General features: G+C 42.1%; 1 protein-coding gene across 2 annotated transcripts; it reads right to left on the bottom strand.

Moving 5' to 3' along the window:
* Window positions 1-1,429: 1,429 nt before the first annotated feature.
* On the bottom strand, window positions 1,430-20,468 carry LOC121297319 (THO complex subunit 5 homolog). Of its 2 annotated transcripts, none has more exons than XM_041223570.1 (20): window positions 20,295-20,468; window positions 19,652-19,770; window positions 19,041-19,184; window positions 16,515-16,628; window positions 15,917-16,014; window positions 15,486-15,632; window positions 13,740-13,854; window positions 11,236-11,368; window positions 10,856-10,933; window positions 10,597-10,637; window positions 9,300-9,399; window positions 8,368-8,476; window positions 7,484-7,585; window positions 6,742-6,838; window positions 6,174-6,288; window positions 5,700-5,803; window positions 3,619-3,706; window positions 3,078-3,193; window positions 2,241-2,431; window positions 1,430-1,782 (listed from the first exon to the last, which is right to left on the bottom strand). In XM_041223570.1, exons 2-20 carry the CDS (start codon window positions 19,739-19,741, stop codon window positions 1,719-1,721), a joined length of 2,046 nt encoding a protein of 681 aa, XP_041079504.1. In that variant the 5' UTR covers window positions 19,742-19,770; window positions 20,295-20,468; the 3' UTR covers window positions 1,430-1,718. The 2 variants fall into 2 exon arrangements, with proteins under 2 accessions (XP_041079504.1, XP_041079505.1); XM_041223571.1 differs by having other exon boundaries at window positions 6,174-6,285.
* Between the last annotated feature and the right edge of the window lie 3,146 nt (window positions 20,469-23,614).

Below are 23,614 nucleotides of genomic sequence, written 5' to 3'. Positions count from 1 at the left end.
TAAGCAGCACTGTCTTTGTGACGATGCCACTGGTCACTAGGTTGACAACAGGTTAACAGAGGACAGTTCCTCACACAACTTGAGAGTGGAATTTGACTGTATGTACTTGTACTTACTTTTATCAATTTCTACAGTAAAACTTTTCTTTTGGCGAAGTTAGTGAGAAAACATCTGGTCTGGTAAAGAATTAAGTAAGCAAATACAGGAGACTAGGAATGCATGGTAATATTTTAATGAAGATCAGAGCAAAACAAAGGCAGTTATGGTGTTCACCGTGAACAGTAACAAAACGGATAAGACAACACATAAAAGGCCCCATTTTTGTGTGCTCTGCTTAGCAGAGCACACAGATCAACACTGGCACTAGCGAAGTATTTCAGAGAGAAACAAAATTAGTGAGCCATCCCAACTGTGAATATAAAACACGCACGGTCAGTGACATTCATGCCAAAATTAGAGGTATCATGATCATGAAACATTTGATCAACATGAGCTACATACACGGCAGACAGTACACAATCACAAGGCTCTAAATATATGAAAACCAATGGCCACTATTTTCCCAGATTGCCACTGATATAATGCTCCCCAAATGGGGGATAATTAGAGCGATCAGTATCATAGAAACGTGAACACACACTTTATATCCCCAGATTCAGATACTCCCTGTAACTTGTGGGAAAAAATGTCCTTGCTTCATCAAAAGACATGAATCCTATGTATGAGACAACTAAGCCAAGGTAATAGGCACTTCCAAATGCCAGGTGAACAATGCTAATGCTGGGAGTGGCCTGTAAGATGCTAAGACATTCACATTATTAAAAGAGAAAAGTTGCAAAGTGCATTTAAAGACTACACTGTTTAGAGTGACGTGATGCTAAGATCAAATGGAGAAGACAGATTCAGGGCAGTACAACTCAGAAAAGGAGGCGACACACATGCACACACACACATTGAAGAAACTTTGGAAATAAACCCAATTAATTCCTGCTTCATGTGCCTGGTTAAAGTACACAGAGCCAACAAGATAATTCCTGTACGCTATACAGGATTTTTATATTGAAAAAGATGACATATCCTTGCAGATATTTCAATGCCATTTCTTTTGCGTCACAATTCAGTGTGCTTATTTTAAAAACGAAAATGAGAGCTCGATGAAATGATTGCAACACATATTGCTCAATGGACTTTAAAAGGTGTAACAATGAGGTGTAGACGAATTTCATTCCCAGCCCACGGGAGTACTAAACATGAAGCAACGATCACAAGCCAGAAATGACCTAGACTGCAACACTCACAAGAAATGTCACTAGATACAGCATATTTAAAATCTGAAGTAGAAACAGTACAAGGCCTTGACCTATATGCATGTTAGTGAGGACATGCATCCATGTCACGATACAAATACAAAATGATGGAAGGAGAAAAATGAGGCATAATCATTTTATTGATAAATGAAAATACAGAAAGTGTTACATTTCATACAAAAGCAGACTGAACCCTCACATGAAGAATGGAAGAAAAGAGGCCAGATTTATCCAGGTCCAATGTCACTAAACAAACAGCAAGCAACTCAGAAAGAAAATGAACAGGCTCACAAATGGGCTCCAGTATTTCCAACATTAGACCTTGGTTTGCCTTTCACAAAAAGTGGTGCCACTTGCACTTGGACCCTGATGAATCTGCCCTGCCCAGGTGTGGATCTCTGTGCTGCAAGCTCATCTGTGGTTGAAGAAGCCCTGGGGGTGGTTGAATTTGAAAGGCTTCAGCCGATTGGGCCCCCTGGAGGAAAGAGAAGCGATCAGAGTCTGGAGCAGTGACAGACAATCCACAAGCCTGCAAGATGCTTCTTCTCAATAGGCAAGTAGGTTTCAAACTCCGAGTACTGGTGTAGTCATCTACAAATAAACTGGTCACGTGGGTTAACTATAATCTTAGATGTTAGTAATGCTGTGCAGAGAGAGGTTAAGAATGGAGATCCAGAAGATCTGCTCCATATGACAGAAAGAATACATGTATTAGATGTCTTTTTCTTTAAATATATTTAGTTATATACTTTTTTATAAACCACATTTTACAAAACTGAATGCCACAGAAAAAAAAATGAAGCTATTGTTTTTGATAGCTCAACCAAAATCTTTTTTTTTTTTTTTTTTTTTGGTTGTAAGATGTTAAAACACAGATTTTGAATAGAAAGGTGTGCAGTTTTCCCACACTAGGAGACACATGACATCACTGACCGGACGGTACGCAGACACATCTTCTCACGAGGGAACTCGCGTGGCCCCTCCACGCTCTCATCCTGGCTCTCCGTCTCCAGAAACACGTCCAGGCACATGCACAGCCGTTGCAGCTGATTGGTCAAGAGCTGGTACCCGGGGTGGGGCCCACGCAGCTCCCGGTGATACACATTCACCTCGGCCTCCATCGCCTGAAGAGAGAGGGAGAGAGAGAGAGACAGAGAAGGAAAGGAGGGAGAGGAAAGAGAATGAGAGCAGAGTGTGAGAGAGAGAGGAGAGAGAGAGCACAGTTAGTAGTGTGATTTAGAAGTGCTCAAGACTGAATTTCAACCTCTGCATTTATTTGAAAATGGTAGTTTCTTCTTTCTTTTATTTTTAAGAAGAAAAAAAAAAACATGCTACAATGCTGCCCCCTAATGCCAGGTACCAAGCAAATGTTGACCCATGTCAAAAGTCTAAGGCGCACTTCAATTGCCTGAGTCCTCATAACAGGTGACAGTGCAGCAGACTGGCATTCCAGGGTTTAAAACTAAAGCTATTCACAGTGGAATACAATGTTAGATAAAGGGAGCAATCTCAAATACAAACAGACATCCTGAACTATACAACGTTTTAATATACATTTCAAAATTCTCAGCTACAAACAAATCTACTAAATAAATGATTACAAGCAATTTGCTCTAAATGTATTTTCTTCTCTTTCTTTGATGTATAATATACCTGCACTGGTCCAGTTACGATTTGGCTCATGCTCTCGGTGTATTTTGTTACATGACTGTCATTCTGCTTATTATCTACTCTATTCAATGATGCAGCATCAGACTTTGTGTTTGTTACCCGGAGATTGTCGTCAGTCCGCCCACTGCGCTCTCCTTTCCAGCTGAGTGAAAGGCTGAAGAGGGGGGGCACAGTCGAGTAGCGAGGGTTCAGGACCACCGCGGCCTGCAGCTTGGCTGGGGGATCAAGAAGAGACACATTACTGAGTGCACACAGATTTCAATACCTGGAAAAGCCCTTGTTGAAATTGTTATAGGACTATATTGTTGACTGATTAGGACTTAGCAATCAGCATCCTGCTAAATCTGCAACGATCAGATCAGACAAAACAGGAGTTATTCAACCATGAGTCTCACTCAAGATTGCATGCCTTTAATTGAATATGTGTGTGTGTGTGTTTGGAGGGGGGTTAATACTATAGCTATAGAAACTCAGAGCAGAGCTAGTTGCCCAAAGTTCTCAATTTAAAAATAATGGTCTGATGGATGCTTATCTATACAAAATAATGGTTTCTGCTTTATTCTAGCCAAAGATGTGTCTGTGGGGGTATGGGTGTGGGGGCAGGGTGGTGTGTGTGTGTATATGGGAGTGCCAGGCTAACCTGTGCCCCTCTCGATGAGAGCTGTGAAGAGGAGGTCAGTCTCCTGTACCATCCCGGCCTCCAGGACTTGTTGGGTGTAGGGCAGCCCCTGGAAAGTCAGAGTGGGGTTAACATACTGCATTCTAGGTTCATCAAAGCTTATGCATTGAACCTTAATTCCAAGACATGACTGAACGGCTTCCATAGCCCGTGTTCCTTTTACATTTGCATGAGAATTCCGTCAGAATGTTGACACATTTCCCTCAATGCTCCTTATCTTTTCCATTATTTTCCTTTACTGTTGTGTGTCTTTCAAGTTCTTGCAGCACTTAAAAGTATTAATGCATTCTCATCCACACTGTAGTCAAAACGTAGTCGAGGCAATGAGGCACTTGCATAACTACCAAATCTACTGACAGATCCGTGTACAATGTTCACTACAGGCAGGTCATACAATGAAAGGGTTTACAGAATGTAGGCAAACCCATAACAATATAGTTTAAAAGGAATCTCAAAAGGTGCTTAAATACAGTAGAGTCAATTATCCAAACTAACTGGGACCAATGCTGGTTCACATAATCGATTCGTATGGATAACACTATGTAACACAATTTTTGTTCCTGGGTAGTAAGTGTTATTTCCTAATTGCTTATGCCTAAAAGTATAGAAAATGGCTATTATTCCCCACAAATGTGTGTCTTTTCATTCACATAAAGTCAGAAAAAAACAACATATGAATCCAAATTAACATGTATTTATACTAAAGTAATACAAAAATGACTACAAAAGATTTAGAAGTGAGTAGTTTTTCAAGATTTACGATTATACTGTATTTACTGTATAATTGTAAATTTTGTAGTCATTTTTGTATTACTTTAGTATAAATACATGTTAATTTGGATTCATATGTTGTTTTTTTCTGACTTTATGTGAACGAAGACACACATTTGCCCATTTTCCCATTGGAAATAGTGATATTTTGAAATATCGCTGTCCTGGTCACAAAAGCAAAGTTTGTGGGGAATAATAGCCATTTTCTATACTTTTAGGCATAAGCAATTAGGAAATAACACTTACTACCCAGGAACAAAAATTGTGTTACATAGTGTTATCCATACGAATCGATTATGTGAACCAGCATTGGTCCCAGTTAGTTTGGATAATTGACTCTACTGTATTTAAGCACCTTTTGAGATTCCTTTTAAAACTACCTACCCAGGAAGAAAATAAAAAAGTTTTTTGTTACACAGTGTAATCAAACAGGTATTAATAACAATTACTGCAAACAGCCTACTGAATAAACTTAACACACACACGTACTTAGCAACACCTTTAGGAATCATTAAACTTCAAAAACTCAGTTCGTGTTTCTATACTTTGATACCTGGATTAAGGCATTGTAATAACGTGAAACTGAAATCAATAAAATAAAGATAATAATCAAGAACGAGGTGACTGCTTTAATTTGCTTAACTGCAACAATTTAAAAGCACACAGTCCTCCATCTAAGGTTTTGGTGGTCTGAATAATTCTGCAACTTTCAATTGCCTCAGTCTGCTGGTCCTTTTTTTGGCAGCTAAATCTCTTAGCTGTTTTAGCAGCACAAGCTGTGTTTGTAATACACCACAAGTAATTCATCACATGATTACAGGTGAGTTCAGTCAATTAGACAGTACGGTTAATCAAAGATCAGATAATTGACTATTGTAGATTGAAAAATTAAAAAAGAGCTTATACAAGAGAGTAGAAATTATTTAAAAAAACAAAACAGAACTTGAAAAAAATACCAATCTAACCTGTCTTCTTGATGCAGTACATTCATTTATCTAGGCATTTGCTAAAATGGACACACCTAAAACATATCTTACAAAGAGCTAAAAAGATGATTTAAAACACATACAATTCAGAAAACTCTGTACACCGAAATTGTACTGTCTGAATATTCTGCATTTTATTTACTACCAAAACAGCACAAAATAGAAGAGTAAATAAATCCTGGGCATCCATACGTACAAGCCTTTATTCTCTCTCTACATACTACATACTCCTCACAGGTGCCTCTCCTGGGCATCCTCGTACAATCCTTTACTCTCTCTACATACCGCATACTCCTCGTAAGTGATGGTACTCCATTTGATCAACCTTGAAACCACCTTGGCTGGGAAGAGACTCTGGCACTCGTTGGACACTGGCAAAATGCTGTGCTCTGAAAAAAGTACAGGAAGACAGGACATCAGCAACTTTCACTGTGGAAACACTGTCTTAACCATGTTCTAGAAGAAAATATAATCTGACATCAAAAACATCAAATGAAAGAATCAGCTATATAAAGATGGGACAGCTACAACAGGGATAGTATTCCCTGCACGTTTTCCCTTTCCTGCAATCATATTTAAACTACAGTACACAAGCTAGTTACAGTGCTCTTGCAAGCCACATTTTAATGTTTGAATACCATGTTTTGGTTTGAATGGTACCAGTGGCAGGTCGACTAATCTAATGAACAGGAGCGACGACAGAGCTAATCTTTTGGCATTTTGCTGTTTGGGATGTAAAAGAAAACGTTGGTACCTTACCAAGGGAGGCAAACTGCTTGTGCAGAGCCAGACGGGACTCCAGACGGCTTTTCAGGAGCTTCATGGTGGCCTCCATGTGGCTGGCACTGAGAGAGCTGCCTGTGGGCCCTGCCTGCTGCACACAAATACAGACACATTGCCTTCAATAAGCAGCCTGCTTTCATCTTCTAATACAAGTACAAAGCTGTTTCAGATCAGTTGCAATCCCAGAGATCCATCTGAAGCCAAAATATAGACTAAGAACACAGCTTAATGATGGCCACATAATGTTTAAATAGATATAAAAATACAGAGCCGCTTTCAGGGAAAGTTAGTCAAACTAATTAAACAAGAAACACATCCTCGCTGACAAGAGATATGCGATGTAGAATAATACCACATTTAAAAAGGCATTAAGACATCAACCAAAACATGTTTCTTAGAGTTTACAGTCACCACACAATGCCGTTCCATAAAAATTGTATGCAATCTTGCTCTGGAGTCTAGAGTCTAGAGGGAAATGTGTAGAAAGAACACAGGGTCCCCAGGCGACGTGCTGGCTGTGGGTTAGCCTGCCCAGGAGAGTCACCTCAGGTCTGCCAGTGGGGAATCGCAGCCCCCCCAGGTTCTGAACCCAGGTGTAAGGGTGTCCCAGCTCAGCCACATAGTCACCGAACATCAGAATCCTACAAGAGAAGCACAAGAGTCAGAGGCTGTCTGTGTCCACTTTGTCAGCCTGTACAGCTAGCTTGGGGTGAAGCGATTCACAGTGTATCTGCATCAAGACACTTTACATATGCAAAATATATGTTGATATAGGTGTGTACTGAAATGACAAAGATGTGCAAAGCCAGACCCCCTCCACGTTTTATAATTATACACGTTAGTACTAATCATACTTCAATATCAAGAAGATGCTTTAAATGACTTAATTCTAAGAATAATTCAGTTTTTATATTTATGACAGGGAGCCAATACAAATCCTCTACCACTACCGTGTGTACTAGATCTCACTTTTATTAAACGTATGATGTTTTCTGCCTGTAAATATATAAATTACTTAAAAACATCTCAAACATTGTCATTTAGTCCCAAAGTGACTTCACAACTACAATACAGGTGGGAAAAATAAATCAAATACAAAAACATGCAGACAGTGTAAACTGAATGTGGGGAAACATGAAGCAACGTATATGACACATAGTATAAATTGCTACATAGTAAATTCAGCTGTTATGTGTGTTTATTATGGTGTCTATTTTGTTGTGTCAATGCGGTCTGGAACGACTCGTGTCCTGTCAGCTATCCACCTCCCCTGCCCCCCTCCTTACCCGACTTTATCAAACTGGTAGCGGTTGGCAGGATTGGGGGTCTCAGTACCTTGGTCCCCAGGGTACAGGCAGTTAAGGAGGGACTCCGGGCTCAGAAGCTCTCTGCACAAGAACAACATTCATTTCTTTTAGCAAATATTCTAATAAAACTAAAATAAACTGACTTTCATAATATTTCCAATGCACACATTTGTAATTCGGTGATCAGAGTGTGCTGCAGGCAGGAAGGCACGCACAGCTTCACCAGCAAGAGGAGACAGTCACTGTTATCTGAAGTGATGCCAACTGGGGCTAGATTTTCATTTTAGTGTCGGGACTATACAGATTAACCAAATCACTCTGTAGAGCTGCATGAACCAATTATTCACACTGAACTTTCCACAGATGAGGGGGGTTGTTTTTGACTGTGCTAAATTTACAATTCCAGTGAAGAAACAACTGCTTGGATTTGTGATTACTGCTGCTTTTCTTAGATTCTGTAGAGAATGGCAACTGCCATACCCCCAAGCAGCTGCTTCTTCTGGAGTTTCAATTAGCCCAATCGACACCAATGACCCTCGTCTGACTGCCAGCACCTGATTTCTGTGTCGCGCTCGATCTGAATAATCGATTCTGCAGCACTCAGTTTGTTCTACTTCTTTCGAGAGCCTGCTGTCAGAACTAGAAGGCACATCTGCTCATACTTCAATATCAACTGCACATACTTCAATATCAACTGCACATCCCTCCTACCCTGCATTGACTAGCCCCACACTGTGAGCACACTCCCTCCTACACCACACTGAGCACACTCCCTCCTACCCTGCACTGACTAACCCCACACTGAGCACACTCCATCTTATCCTGCACTGACTAACCCCACACTGTGAGCACACCCCTCCTACCCTGCGCTGATGGCCCCGGACAGCTCAGTCCCTGTCGTTACTTTCACTTTCACCGTCATGATGTTGAGGTTCAGCAGGTAATAGAAGAAGAGGTGCAACACACTGCCATCTGAGGAGAGAGAGAGAGAGAGCACATAATTACAACAGTGTCTCAATGAATTCATTAAAAAAACAACAGCAAAAAACAAATCAAATCAATCAAGTAATCAAACTACTGCCTGCCCCATTTTCTTTCTCTTTTGTTTGTTTTTATAGTGCTTGAGAACACATATAAACTCCAGACTAAAATAAATACCTCTGCATTAAAAAAAATTGAAAAATATGTACCTTAGGTTTTGTCAGATTTTTCAACCTAGCAATGACTTTGACACCATAAGCCGTATAACATGTGACACACACACACACTCCCCTCCATCAACTTTATTTTATTTTTAATTTGCTCTCCTGTCAAACATACTACATGCATATCCAGATTATTTAAAAAAAAAAAAAAAAAAAAAAAAAATGACGACGGTCCTGAATTCAGAAGATATTTTGACAGAAGGCTCAGTAACTCTAAAACTGCACCATACTGTATTTATTAGACTTGCTGACAAAGCTTCTATATTGCAGAGTTTGGACTCTTAATTTCTGCACAGAGCTCTTCCAGGGGCCCATTGCTGAGTACAAAAAAAAAAATCTATTTCAGTGCCACCAGCAAGAAGCCGCTGATGGATTGTAGTGTGAAGAAATCTCTGCACTGGAACACAAGCTCTTTGCTCACTCGCACCTTCATTATCACCAGCACCTTCCATGTTATTGTTTTTGTGAAACCTGGAAGCCCTAACAGTGTTTTGAATATCACCTCTCTCTCTAACTTTACAGCTCTACCAGCGGATTGGAATACCCCTTCCCCCCTGCATAGGAAGGAAGTGAACAGTGTTCTCTCTCACCTTTGCACTGGAGGTCAACACTGACGGACAACGGGTGGCGTTTCAGCATCTCCTTGCGTTTATCATCCAGCTGAACACACAGTGTGGGCCGCCTTCGCTTCTGCAACCAATCACAGCAAAGAAAAACTCAGCGCGCAGGCACGCACGCGACTGCTTTTTAATTGGTGTCTTTTTCCTCCTTATAGTTTTAATCTACTACTTGTTTGTGCAAACTGTTAGCCTTCAATGTCTCCACTGAAATAAGATTCAGCCAGAACTACTATTAGGTTTGTTTTGTGGATTCAAGGGCATAGGGATTTGGAATAAAAAGTTTCAGCTCAGAAGGGTATACGTGATCCACAGTAAATGCAGCTGTATCTAAGTGGTTCTGCCTTGGGGGGGGGGGGGGGGGGTTACTCTCTTGCTTTCTACTCTGTTGCAGTAAGAAACGGTGAGTACACTTCACAGTTTCTTACTGCAACACTGATTGACAGTTTTTTACATTTTCTTCTCTCATGTTAGCATACAATTGTCAAAGAAGATAGGAGAGGCGGAGATCCGTCTGTCCGTATATCACACCTTACATTCTTTCATCTATCTGCAGAATCGCTAATCCAGTTTTCAAGAAACTTGGTGTTAACACAATTTAGCATATGTTACTGCGAATCGGATTCTGGGGGTTGTTGGGGGTGTCTGTCTAAGTTTGCAACACAACATTACTTTGAGGATTGATCTTAACAGTTAGAATGATACATACTGTGGTAGTTTTAAAATTCTGATTGTCTACAAACAGCAACGTATTAACACTGCTATGCCTTTTTACACTTTACACGCTTTTACAACACATTATAATTGTCTTTGATCCTGCAAAAATACTATAAACTGCAGCTGGACATTCCTGGATCCAAGATGGAACATCTCAGCGGACATCCTCCCTAAATACATACATTTCTAAAAACAGCTCTTGGAAATGATGACTTTAGGATTTCAACAAGCAGGGCAATACACAGATACTCAGCTTTTCTGCTGTTTGATCGTATTTTACATTACAAGTTTACATCAACATAGGCTTCAAACAAAGAGACAAGGCGACATCTAGTGGTTGACAGTTTTAAGGGCGTGGAGATCTACAGCGAGTTGGAGCATTTTGTTCTGGTTTTTCAACTCTGGAAAGGGATAACATCAAAAGAGGAAAAGTTTTTTTTCTATTGATTTTAGGTTGCTTGTGGATTTAAAGGTAGAAGATGTTTGTACTTTTTCTAACTACAGTAGTTACTTTCTTTGAGACATGGTACAGGACATTTCTAAACACACTCACAACGTTTTGTTCCTCTTCAGCATCAGAGTCACTCTCATCATCTGGAAAGAAAGGGGCCCATTCATTAGACTGCTTGTAGCACTCGATTCAAACATTTGCATTCAAGTGAGTGTCAGCTGGGCTGAAGATCGAAATGTTGTTATCATTACCGCTACCACATATACAATACAGGCTCTCTGCTCCAATGCAATAGAAGGGTGCTCTCCACTCCAGCACTGTCTCTGGTACTATACAAATGGGCTCTGATGTTGTAGCTCACCCTGGGAGTCCTCTGGGGGTTTAGAGAGGGCCTTTGCTTCATTTACATCTCCAATAATCGAGACAGACAGCTTCTTATCTGAAATACAGGGGAACTGCAAACAGCTAAAAAAAAAACAATCCATTCCCATCTCAAGACGGAAAGTAATGCGCGAATGAGATTTAAACACTGTCTCTATTGGACACTCCGCAGTAACTCAAAGATGTTTGTTTAAATCTGCATTCAGATGCTTTTAACAGAGTTGAGGAGCAGTGCTTCGGTTCTAGTGACCTGTCATAGACATTTACAACATAGGCTAGACCAGCCCAAGTGCCTTTATATAAATAACTACTGCTGAGCAGTGTATTACCAGCAAAACATTAGAAACTGGGGTTACTTACCACAAGCCTGCCCATAAGCGTTGGCCTGGACTAGCAGCACGTAGAGGGGCGGGGGCAGGTGCCTCGCCACCTCGTTCTGTTTCTGAGTCTGTTCGAAAGGCATAGACAGGTAGTCCTGTACTGGCCGGGAAGCCTGGAGAGAAAGCAGAGTGGGAGAGGCTACCTATATGAGCAGGGCTCAAAATGTGTATGTGTCATATATATATATTTTTCAGACCCCTGACCAATTCTCTCATATTACTGAATTACAAATGGTACATTGAAATTTCGTTCCGTTTGATATTTTATTTTTAAAAACTAAAACGCAGAATCAATTATTGTAAGGTGACATTGGTTTTATGTTGGGAAATATTTTTAAGAAAAATAAAAAACTGAAATATCAATAATGCATAAGTATTCAACCCCTGTGCTGTGGAAGCTCCCAGTTTGCACTGATGAAAGAAACTGCCCCAACAAGGACACAATTACCTTACCATTGGCCTCCACCTGTGAACCATTAAAGTTGCTGTCACATTTTCTGGATAAAAACCCCACTGTTGAAGGATCATTGGTAAGACTGTGAATCTGAAGAAAAATGAAGACCAAAGAGCATTCTACAGAAGTTAGAGATAAAGTAATACAAATGCATAGATTAGGGAAAGGGTACAAAATAATATCCAAGTGTTTGGATATCCCAGTGAGCACAGTTGGATCAATAATCAGGAAGTGAAAGCTGCATCACAACACCCAGGCACTGCCAAGAAAAGGCCGTCCCTCAAAACTCAGAGCTCAAACATGAAGAGACTTGTGAGAGAAGCCACAGAGAGGCCAACAATCACTTTGAAGGAGCTACAGAGTTCAGTGGCTGGGAGTGGAGTAATGGTGCACCAGTCAACCATATCAAGAGCTCTGCGTAACACTGGCCTGTATTGGAGGGTGGCAAGAAAGAAGTTGTTACTCAAAAAGTACCATCTGAAAGCACGTCTGGAGTTTGACAGAAAGCATGAGAGTGACCCAGCTGCGATGTGGGAAAAGGTTTTGTGGTCAGATGACTAAGATAGAGCTTTCTGGCCAAAACTCAAAGCGCTATGTGTGGCGCAAACCTAACACTGCCCATGCCTCAAGACACACCATCCCTACAGTGAAGTATGGTGGTGGCAGCATCATGCTGTGGGGATGTTTCTCATCAGCAGGGACTGCGCATCTTGTTACAATTGAAGGAAGAATGGATGGAGCAAAATACAAGAAAATACTGCAAGAGAATCTGCTTCAGTCCGCTAAAAAACTGAAGCTTGGGAGGAAATTCACCTTTCAGCAGGACAATGATCCCAGGCACAAGGCCAAACAAACATTGGAGTGGCTCAAGAACAAAAAGGTGAATGTTCTACAGTGGCCCAATCAAAGTCCTGATCTCAATCCCATTGAGAATCTGTGGCACTATTTGAAAATTGCGGTCCACAAGCGTTGTCCAACCAACCTGAACAACCTGGAGCAAATCTGCCAAGAAGAATGGGCCAAAATCACTCCGACACTGTGTGCAAAGCTGGTACATACTTACCCCAAAAGACTTAAAGCTGTTATTACAGTGAAAGGTGGCTCTACCAAATATTATTGTGTGGGGGTTGAATACTTATGCAAGGAAGATATTTCAGTTTTTTATTTTTCTTAAAAATATTTCCCCAACATAAAACCAATGTCACCTTACAATAACTGATTTTAAGTTAAAGTGTTTTAAAAAAAAATAGCGAACAGAACGAAATTTCAATGTACCATTTGTAATTCAGTAATATGCGAGAATTGGTCAGGGGTCTGAATAATTTTGCAAGGCACTGTGTGTGTGTGTGTGTGTGTGTGTGTGTGTGTGTGTGTGTGTATATATATATATATATATATATATATATATATATATATATATATATATATATAGACACACACACACAATTTTGCAAATACAAGTAATATCAACATGTATTTGCTGTTGAACATCTATAAATCTTTGTTTTCCTTTTTTACACAGCCCTTGTGGAATTTAATACTTTTGCATCTACAAAATACAGAGAATAGAACATTTTCTTCCAACTTAAATTCTCTCTTTTCAGTTGCTTTTTACTAAAACATAAAATCTTTTCAATTATCTTTAAGGTTTTTGTTTTTATTAATTTAATGACAAGAAAGAGGTGTGGATGGGTGAGGACACGCGCTCTCTCCTGGGGAAACTGCAGAGAAGGTGCATTAAAAAGATTTACTTAACTTCATACAGTACCAGATAATATTTATCTTCACAATTGAACATCTGAGACACACATAATCAATGGCAGTGCAGGGCAGGCAAGATTTATTTTGTCAATTACATCCAGCCTGCTCAACCTAGTCGCTATGTTCTAACTATATTTGTCACCCAAAGCAACTAAAAAGAATTACAAGAATAGAAATAACATTCTAAAACAAGCAGTCAAGAAAGAAAAGGGTGGAATTTAAGAATGGACACAAGATAATAACTGATGGGGGGGGGAGAGGTGCAGCACCTGCATGATTTCGGTAAGCCGGGGCTGCAGGCTGCTCAGATACTCCTTCTTGATCTCAATGCCCTTCATGATCTTCTCCTTGCTGGCCAGAGACTCCTTGTACTTCTCTGCCAGCCTGCATGACACAAACAGGGAGCTGGTCAGGACTCAGGGCAGCTAAGGCAGTGAGCCAGCCACACACACCCCATGAAGATGCGCTGGTAGCCCCTGATATTACTTAACAACACTAGGCTGTATAGTCCCCTAAAGGAATGCTTATTTTATCACTTTGTATTATCAACATCATCATTGTTCCTCCAGCTGTGTTGTGCTGGAGGCCTTTTGGATCTTCACTACTTTTATATGCTGAACTTGGAGATTAATAATTGCTAAAACCGCAACCTTCTGGTACCAAATCAGTCTGTGTGCTACAGGCCACGTGATGTTACTGTAGTTTACCACTGAAGTAAATGTGACCTAAAGACAGGAAGCAACAGCTACCAGTGTTATACTTTTTTAGGAGTCAGCATCTAGATCTATAAAAGATGTTCAATGTGGTATTGAGGTAAAAAGAAAGTAGATTTCAATGACTTGGTTTGCAATCTAAGGAATAAACTAATAAGAGCTTTGACGTGCATATGATGCACTGGAACTGTAGAATACCCCAGTAATCAATAATCCCAGAACAGGGCTACAGTTCCGAACTGAAGATGTTTATAGACTGGAATGTTATTTACTTTATCATATTTAAGCCTTGTTAATCAAAGCAGGAACAAATTTTAAAGCTAAACTGCCCCACTGCATGAGTGAATCCAGCCACTCAAAAATGTCTGAGCCATGGTTCTCAGAGTGGAAGTATCTAAAGATTTTAGGGGGTTGTAAGTTGACCACATTTACTTTTAAAATACAGTTGAACAGCAAAATCACAATTATGTCTGTAGAGTCTTATAAAAGACATTCATGTTAAAATGTATGGGTTTTTGTTTTGCTTTATTATTCATGTACAGTATTTTCTGCATATGAAAATCAATCTACATTTAGATACATATATATCACTAATATATTATCAACCCTTTGCAGTCCTATGTCGGACCAGGTCCGACATTACAATTTTCCCTTTCCAGTCCTGTGTCAGACCCTGTCCGACATCCTCAAAAAGATGTCAAGCACAGGTCTCTAGTTGCTTATTTCTCAGGAAAAATCAGAGAAAACCTTTCAATGGCTGAGCGAGACCGATAGGAGCCGGAAAAAAAGGGTGTATCAGAGAAATACACATAGCCCCTACTCCAGAGAGATAACACGGACATTAACAGATAGCTGCTTCCGCATCCAGACCTCAAAGAATATCACTGACGTTTGCAGAGCTTTTTGAGATGTTATAGTAATAAAATAATGACTTGGATTGCATTATTAAGGAGTTTGGTGATAAAACCAGTGATCAGGAGAGGATTTATCAGGATGCACGACTATGAAGAGGTATGTGAAAAATACAGCGAACAAGGGGTGGGGCTTGGCTGGAGATGCAGTACTGAGTGGCCTTTTGCTATGCAGTGCATTTTAAACCTCTTTTACTCTGAAAAAAGGAAACAGCGCGTGTAAAATAAACAGAACGTGTGAAAACAAATTGGACCCGACGCGCCTGACAAGCGCTGAATAAATGGACCGCTAAGGGTTAATGGCAATTGTACATAGGGGATTCCCAGCAGATCCAAGGTGTTGTAAAGGCTTGCTGTATAGAAGTGGTCGGAGTTGTGAATTTGGCAGTACCTCTTCCTCTGCTCCAGCTCCCAGTCCAGGCGGCACAGGGTGAGCTGGTGTGGGTCTGTGGCGGAGATCTCGGGGCGAGAGATCTCTGGGGGGGCGTCCCGTCTGAACTCCTCCACACTCACCAGCTCAATCTCCTCATGCTTGGACCTAGGAGAATCACAGCAGGGTTACAAACACACACACATAGCACAGCACAGCCCCTCCTCCAACACAAACCAACTGCACCTATTCACAGTCATCCTGTGTCTTCACCAGCAGACCTGCCTACTCAACCTTGGAGAAGAGGTGGTGTAATTAGGCAAACTATCCCCAAGATTTCCCTCTCTGACCACAGAAGTGCAAAGCCCAACACTGTGATAACTCACACTGCACTCACAGTGGTAGTGTGTTTACCAAGCGAGTCGTCTCCAGACAGCGAGAGGGGCACTCACTTGAACTCCAGGCACTTGTTGATCTCTTTCTGCAGATGCATAACCTCATAGAGCAGGTTCTGGAGCTGGAGGTGCAGGGCATCCACTCTCTGCTTTGCCTGCAGAGGGTGAGAAAGAGCAACATGAGGACAGGCCAAGAGGACATGTTTTGACAATGAAGGTAGGACAAAAAGACAGGAAGTAGCTGGAGACAGTAAAAACTAAGAGGCTGCTGACAGGCAAGAGGACGTTTCCCAAAACCTTTAACCTATCATAAGAACAACACTGACAAAGTGCAGTGTTTCCTTCCCATAACCTCAAATGCACTTTGACTTCTGCTCATTTCAATCAGACCAGCAGCACTGTTGCAGGATGTAGCATAAGTGGATATACTACGCGGTTTAGAAGAAAATTTTCAACATTGCTCATTGTTTTTCACCAGGTGCTTTTTGGGCAAAGAATAAGTGTGTTTTATAGCTGGTATGAATATATACTCTCCCTTACTTTTGTTTTCATCGTTTAACAGAATAATCCAGCATTAAAAGGGTCTCTTCATTTTTAAGTACCCCATCAGGAGCATCTCCATTGTTTCTTCCTGCGCACCTCTCCTCAGCCCTACCTCGTGGGTTTGATCCCGGCCCTTCTTGAGCCTCATGTGAGCAATGCGGTTCAGTTTCTTCAGCGTCATGAAATGGATGCAGCTCTGCATGCGTCGTTCCTCCATCTCGGCTGCCTGAAAGAGATAGAAAGGCAGAAATATAATCAAACCCAGCAGCTTCAACTAGAGCACAAACCAACTGCAACCCAGGGCACAACACAGCCCAGATCAGCTTCAGCTTCAAAACCACCACAAAGCAACTGCAACCCAGGGCACAACACAGCCCAGATCAGCTTCAAAACCACCACAAAGCAACTGCAACCCAGGGCACAACACAACCCAGATCAGCTACAGCAAAAACAACACCACACCCCAACTGCAACCCAGGGCACAATACAGCCCAGATCAGCTTCAACTAGAACACAAAGCAAGCAACCCAGGGCACAACACAGCCCAGATCAGCTACAGCAACAACAGAAACCAACTGCAACCCAGGGCACAACACAGTCCAGATCAGCTTCAACAACACCACAAAGCAACTGCAACCCAGGGCACAACAAAGCCCAGATCAGCTACAGCAACAACAGAAACCAACTGCAACCCAGGGCACAACACAGCCCAGATCAGCTACAACAACACACAAAGCAACTGCAACCCAGGGTACAACACAGCCCAGATCAGCTTCAACAACACCACAAAGCAACTGCAACCCAGGGTACAACACAGCCCAGATCAGCTACAACAACACCACAAAGCAACTGCAACCCAGGGTACAACACAGCCCAGATCAGCTACAGCAACAACACAAACCAACTGCAACCCAGGGCACAACACAGCCCAGATCAGCTTCAACAACAACAGAAACCAACTGCAACCCAGGACACAACACAGCCCAGATCAGCTACAGCAACAACACAAACCAACTGCAACCCAGGGCACAACACAGCCCAGATCAGCTTCAACAACACCACAAACCAACTGCAACCCAGGGCACAACACAGCCCAGATCAGCTTCAACAACAACACAAAGCAACTGCAACCCAGGGCACAACACAGCCCAGATCAGCTACAGCAACAACACAAACCAACTGCAACCCAGGGCACAACACAGCCCAGATCAGCTACAGCAACAACACAAACCAACTGCAACCCAGGGCACAACACAGCCCAGATCAGCTTCAACAACAACACAAAGCAACTGCAACCCAGGGCACAACACAGCCCAGATCAGCTACAACAACAACACAAAGCAACTGCAACCCAGGGCACAACACAGCCCAGATCAGCTACAGCAACAACACAAAGCAACTGCAACCCAGGGCACAACACAGCCCAGATCAGCTACAGCAACAACAGAAACCAACTGCAACCCAGGGCACAACACAGCCCAGATCAGCTACAACAACAACACAAACCAACTGCAACCCAGGGCACAACACAGCCCAGATCAGCTACAGCAACAGCACAACACAGCCCAGATCAGCTTCAACAACACCACAAACCAACTGCAACCCAGGGCACAACACAGTCCAGATCAGCTACAACAACAACACAAACCAACTGCAACCCAGGGCACAACACAGCCCAGATCAGCTACAGCAACAACAGAAACCAACTGCAACCCAGGGCACAACACAGCCCAGATCAGCTACAACAACAACAGAAACCAACTGTAACCCTGGGCACAACACAGCCCAGATCAGCTACAGCAACAATACAAAGCAACTGCAACCCAGGACACAACACAGCCCAGATCAGCTACAGCAACAACAGACACCAACTGCAACCCAAGGCACAACACAGTCCAGGCCATGTGGGAGGGCAAAAATGAAATATCAGGAAAACTACAAATATTTATTTATATTTTTGGTGTTAATAGTTGTTTCGAAACTACAGTGTAACAAATAGTGCTCCTGAACCGTACTGGCAAGCTAATTCTTTTTATATTGTCATATCTGATTAAAACCAAGCTCCTAATCAACAAAAATACAACAAGAGTAAAGCAACAAACTGTACCCTTTACAGCTCTAGCTTGTCTATGCTTACACTATGCTCAGAATTTGCATTGTATTCAATGAGCCATCAAAATGTTAAATGAATATACATATATTAAATGTGGGCAATGTGTATATTACACATACCACTGTAGCTGAAATGGGTTTAATTGAACACAAGGAAGAAAATAAAAATGTAAAAAATAAAACACATAACCTCTAAAAGGTGTTTTGCTTTTGGTTTAGAGTTTTCTTATCTTCTTGTTTTTCTTGCAGGTCGTGTTTCGCTCTGTATCTCCTGCTTTGGACTCTGAAGGGGTTGAAGTCACTAGAGTAAGGCTAGATTAATTCAGTGTAGGGAGTGTTGTGAAGGGTCCTGGCTTACGCTGTTCTTGATTAATTTAGTGTAGGAAGTGTTGTGAAGGAAGGGTTCTGGCTTACGCTGTTCTAGATTAATTTAGTGTAGGGAGTGCTGTAAAGGAAGGGTCCTGGCTTACGCTGTCCTTGATTAATTCAGTGTAGGGAGTGTTGTGAAGGAAAGGTCCTGGCTTACGCTGTCCTTGCTGCTACTGCTCTTCAGCTCGTGGATCTCAGCCATCAGTCTGGTAAGCATCTTGCAGGTCTGCTTGTACAGAGTGTAGTCCTGGGCAGGGTTTCTCATCTCCAGCTCCACCTCCTCACTGTACACCCGCGCCTCCTGCAAACCAGCAAACAAGCATGACATCCAGCTGCACACAAGCCACCGCATTGCCAACCCCTCCATCAGCTCTTAATTGCTTCCTTCCAAGTGCTTGATCCTATTAACGAAGCCACCCTACCTCCATCCCAGTCCACCAACCACACTGCCTCCAAACTAGTCTCAGGTCTATCAACTGCTGTAACAATGATCCACTGCACCCAACAAGTATAGGGATATGCAGAGGTGTACAACCAGGTGACTGAATTGTATATGCAAAATATGTGACAATTGTGCCACCCCCCCCCAATTCTTGTCTGTGCCTGCCCTATTGTCCACAGTGTGTGCGTAAGGCCTGCTATGAATTATGCACACTGGAGAGGAGTGTCTGCACATATGCTTAATACACATCTCTGAAGATCACCTAATTGTCTTTAGCAGTGTGTGCTAAATCTTTTTCCTTCCTCTAACCCTGCTCACTCACTCACCTGGTCCCCCTCTCCTCTCATCCTCTTCCCTTCTGGTGTTCCGCCCTCGTTCCGGATCACCTTGGGCTTCCTCTTCTTGTCCGCTGACATTCCTGCACGCTCCAGGTGCGAGAGGGGCTCTGAAAGACAAGCAGGCGTTTAAACAAGAGTGTACTGTGCACCTGCACACAAGTAGCAATACAATCTATAGAGCTTAAACAGGAGAAATCGTGGAGCGGCCCAGCTTTGTCCCCTGTAAATGCAACCCCCTTTAAGGGAATGCAAACAAACTGGTACACCAACAAGATAAAACGCAGGGGTGTGAAATATGAAAAAAATAATTACGTGAACAGTCAAGGTGGGTGAAACGTCTCGGGTCTGAATCGGTTGCTTAACCATTACGTGCCAAATTAATTACTTTGAAAAAAATCAGCACACAAGCTGTACTTATGTAAGTTGATACATTTCATGTAGTTTTAAAGTACAAATAATTACGAAAGTTATTTCACAACCATGTCGGGTTGACGGCAACAATCCTGTTCCAATCAAGATAATGGTCTTTGTTAGTTATAATAACACTGCTTCGAAAATAACAGTCTACAGTCAAGATGCAGCACCCAACACAACTCAGCCTTAGCGTAGTTCACCCTGATTCTACACTCACCAGTACTCAAAGATGTTAAGTTAGGGGGCCGAAATACCGCTTCCAGCTGACTCTGTTGAGATAAACTACTTGAAAACAGGCGTTTATCTCCTAAAATGAAACGGTAAAAATCAGTCGCACAATGTCTAATTTAACCAACATGGACGAGCACCACAGCGAACTCCGACCCGGAACCAGAACACAATCCACAGCTGCAGAGTATCCTGCCCGCTAGAGGGTGAGATATTACCGCTTAGGAACGTGCTAAGTTGTGCAAAATGTGACTGTGTGCACCTTTGGTTCTATTTTGTTGTAGATTTTACACAATGAATGAAGACTTATTTTAGAACAAGGCCATTAACGCTATATTTTTTTTGGATTAATTATAAACTCCCTTTGAATAATACTAATAGCTTTGTCAAAGGAGCATTATGAACTAGCCTACATCCATGACATTGACAACAGCACTTTTTCACGTAAACAAGTTTAACGTTAGCGTTGTTTTGCACTGTTTACTCATTATAGTTTCAACGTATTTGTTTATTCAATTAAAGTTCGCACAGGTTGGTGTGATTTACAGTATCTAACAGGCTGTCACAAACTAGAGTCGCCTTGTGCATTTTGTGAAATTAATGCAAACTGAATAAGTAACTCGGGCATTTCTGGGGTTAAATCGCTTTGGACCACTTCAAAGTTGATTTTCATAGAGGGGGATAAATACACATGGGGACGTAGAGGGGTTCCCCATCTGTGAGAGTCAATTTTGCAATTAGTAGCCCAAAACGATTTAACCCCCAAAATACCCAAGTTACTTCAATTTGCATTACGTTTGAATAGGATGATGAAGAAGATGGAACGCATTATCTGTGCCATGTTTGCCCTCTGTTTTTGTATCAAAATCCATTTTGGGCAGGGATATATACACATGAGTGACATAGAGGGGTTCCCCTGCTGTGAGATTAAACCTTAAAATAAGTGGCACAGAGCGACTTAACCCCCGAAATACTCCAGCTACTTATTCAATTTGTGTTTTTGGATAACCAACTTGCTATCTGTGCCATGTTTACCCGTTGTTTTCCGATCAAAACCAATTTTGGGCCGAGATAAATACACATGGGGGTTGCAAAAGGGTTCCACCTTTGTGAACCCACTTTGAAATAAGTGACCCAAAGCGATTTAACTGCCAAAATACCCCAGTTACTTATTAAATTTGTGTTACATTTGCTAAATCTGAATAAGAAGCTGGAATGTGAATAAGAAGCTGGCAAATATGAAGCCAACTTCAGACCCTGCTGTATCTTTCTTCACTTTTCCAGGGGCTGCAGTGCCATCAAATGCTAGATAAGTTTCCCACCTTAGTTGAATGCATGCATATAAATACACTGTATAAAGAGAACAAAGTACAGTCAGATTAGCTGAAAAGAGTGTAGGGCTCAGATGGGGGCCTATTAGGAAGTGAACATATTGCACCATGGAAATAAAAATGTGTTTTACTTGAAAAAACAAATTAACAGCAAAACAAGTGTGAATTGTGCAAATGTTGTGTTTTTAAAGTCTTCATTATTGCACCATTATTGTAGTGCACTGTTGTTTTTCTTAGTATTTGCATGACTGATAATGAGAGGACTGTCCACCGGGCATTCAGCTCTCTCTGCCCCGCAGGGAACGGTGGAGATGAGGGAGACGGGAGCAGCAGGAGCAGAAGACCCCATTGTTCCATTCCCCAGGTCCCTCATCGGAACCTTCCAGGACCAACCGCTGCTGGGGAACCAGCTCTTGGAAGATGCCCTGTTCCAGGGCTATTTGAGGAGACATCTTCCCCCCTGGATGAGGCTGTAGTGCAGCTTGACTTTCCTACAGAACATCCCTTAGAAAGGTTTCCCATAGTAAAAGTATAGCAAAGGGTAATAAAGCATGGCAAAGCATAGGTAAGCATTGTGAAGCCGAGAAAGATATTGTAAAGTGATGTGATTGTGCTGTGTGTGTGTTGCTCTGGTGCTGGGGGAGGTGTGTTTGAAGGTGTGATGTGACTGTATTGTGTGTGTGCTCAGGTACTGTGGGAGAAGTGTTTGAAGATGTGTATATGTGTGTGTGTGTGTGTGTGGGCGCTCAGGTGCTGGGGGAGGTGTGGTGTATGTGTGTGTGTGTGTGTGTGTGTGAGTGCTAAGGTGCTGGGGGAGGTGTGTTCGAAGGTGTGATGTGTGTGTGTGTGTGTGCTTAGGTGCTGGAGGGTGTGTGCTCAGGTGCTGGGGGAGGTGTGATGTGTGTGTGCGCGCGTGCGCTCAGCTGCTGTGGGAGGTGTGTTCGAAGGTGTGATGTGACTGTGCTGTGTGTGTTTGTGTGTGTGTGTGCGCTCAGGTGCTGTGGGAGGTGTGTTCGAAGATGTGATGTGATTGTGCTGTGTGTATGTGTGTGGCTCAGGTGCTGGTGGAAGTGTGTTCGAAGGTGTGATTTGACTGCTGTGTGTGTGTGTACGCTCAGGTGCTGTGGGAGGTGTGTTTGAAGGTGGTATGTGACTGCTGTGTGTGTGTGTGTGTGTGTGTGCTCAGGTGCTGGGGCATGTGTGTTATGTTTGTGCTCAGGTGCTGGGGGAGGTGTGTTTGCAGGTGTGATGTGATTGTGCTGTAGCTGTAGGTGTGTGCTCAGGTGCTGTGGGAGGTCTGTTCGAAGGTGTGATGTGATTGTATTGTGTGTGTGTGTGGGTGTGGGCCGCATTAAGGAGATCTCCGCAGAGGAGGGGCTGGTCACCGCAGCCTATGAGAGGAGATACGGGCAGTGGAGGTAACAAAGAATGCAAACACAGCCTTAGAAAACATTTTCCAGCCGTTTTTTATTCCTGTTGCTAATTGGTCCGGTTGTAATAGAAATGGAGTGTTAAGTTAGCCCCAGTTTTGTATAACTGGGCCCCTTTAGTAGATATCACATCTTCATCCCATCGTGGCTGCTTTTATAACTATAATGTTTGATCAGATTAACCCTTGAAGCCTTGGTAATGACACTTTTAATACAAATGCTCTATTGGTAAGTTCCACTTCATGACTTTTTTTTTTTGAGCCACCTGCCAAGTTTAATTGCTCTGCAAGGAATATTTGTTCTACAACAGCTACAGTTGTCGTCAGCATATTGTGGAACAATAAGAGGTCGTTTGGCTCATCAAGACTCGAGCATTCTAACTAAGGGAATCCAAATCCATAGTGATAATCCAAGTCAAATTATTTTTATAATGATCCTTTAGGTGGTACTCCTTCACCTGGTAAACTATTCCATGGATTCATTACTCTTTGTAAAAAGTGCTTCCCTTGTGTCCTGAGCTCTCTTGTCCTCCTCTCTGTGATAACCTC

Source organism: Polyodon spathula, chromosome 22 (assembly GCF_017654505.1).
Source record: "Polyodon spathula isolate WHYD16114869_AA chromosome 22, ASM1765450v1, whole genome shotgun sequence".
NCBI classification, from domain to species: Eukaryota; Metazoa; Chordata; class Actinopteri; order Acipenseriformes; family Polyodontidae; genus Polyodon; species Polyodon spathula.
The sequence above is the reverse complement of the archived record's forward strand: the minus strand, read 5'-3'. Positions and strand labels throughout refer to the sequence as shown.

What these genes read in the sequence shown, in the direction of transcription:
- LOC121297319 (XM_041223570.1), bottom strand. Translation starts at nt 19,741, where the DNA reads ATGTCAGCGGACAAGAAGAGGAAGCCCAAGGTGATCCGGAACGAGGGC. An exon ending in TACCAGTTTGATAAAGTCGG is followed by an intron (nt 6,839 to 7,483) that starts GTAAGGAGGGGG and finishes CTTCTCTTGTAG; the next exon opens with GATTCTGATGTTCGGTGACT. An exon ending in ATGTGTCTGCGTACCGTCCG is followed by an intron (nt 1,783 to 2,240) that starts GTCAGTGATGTC and finishes TCTTTCCTCCAG; the next exon opens with GGGGCCCAATCGGCTGAAGC.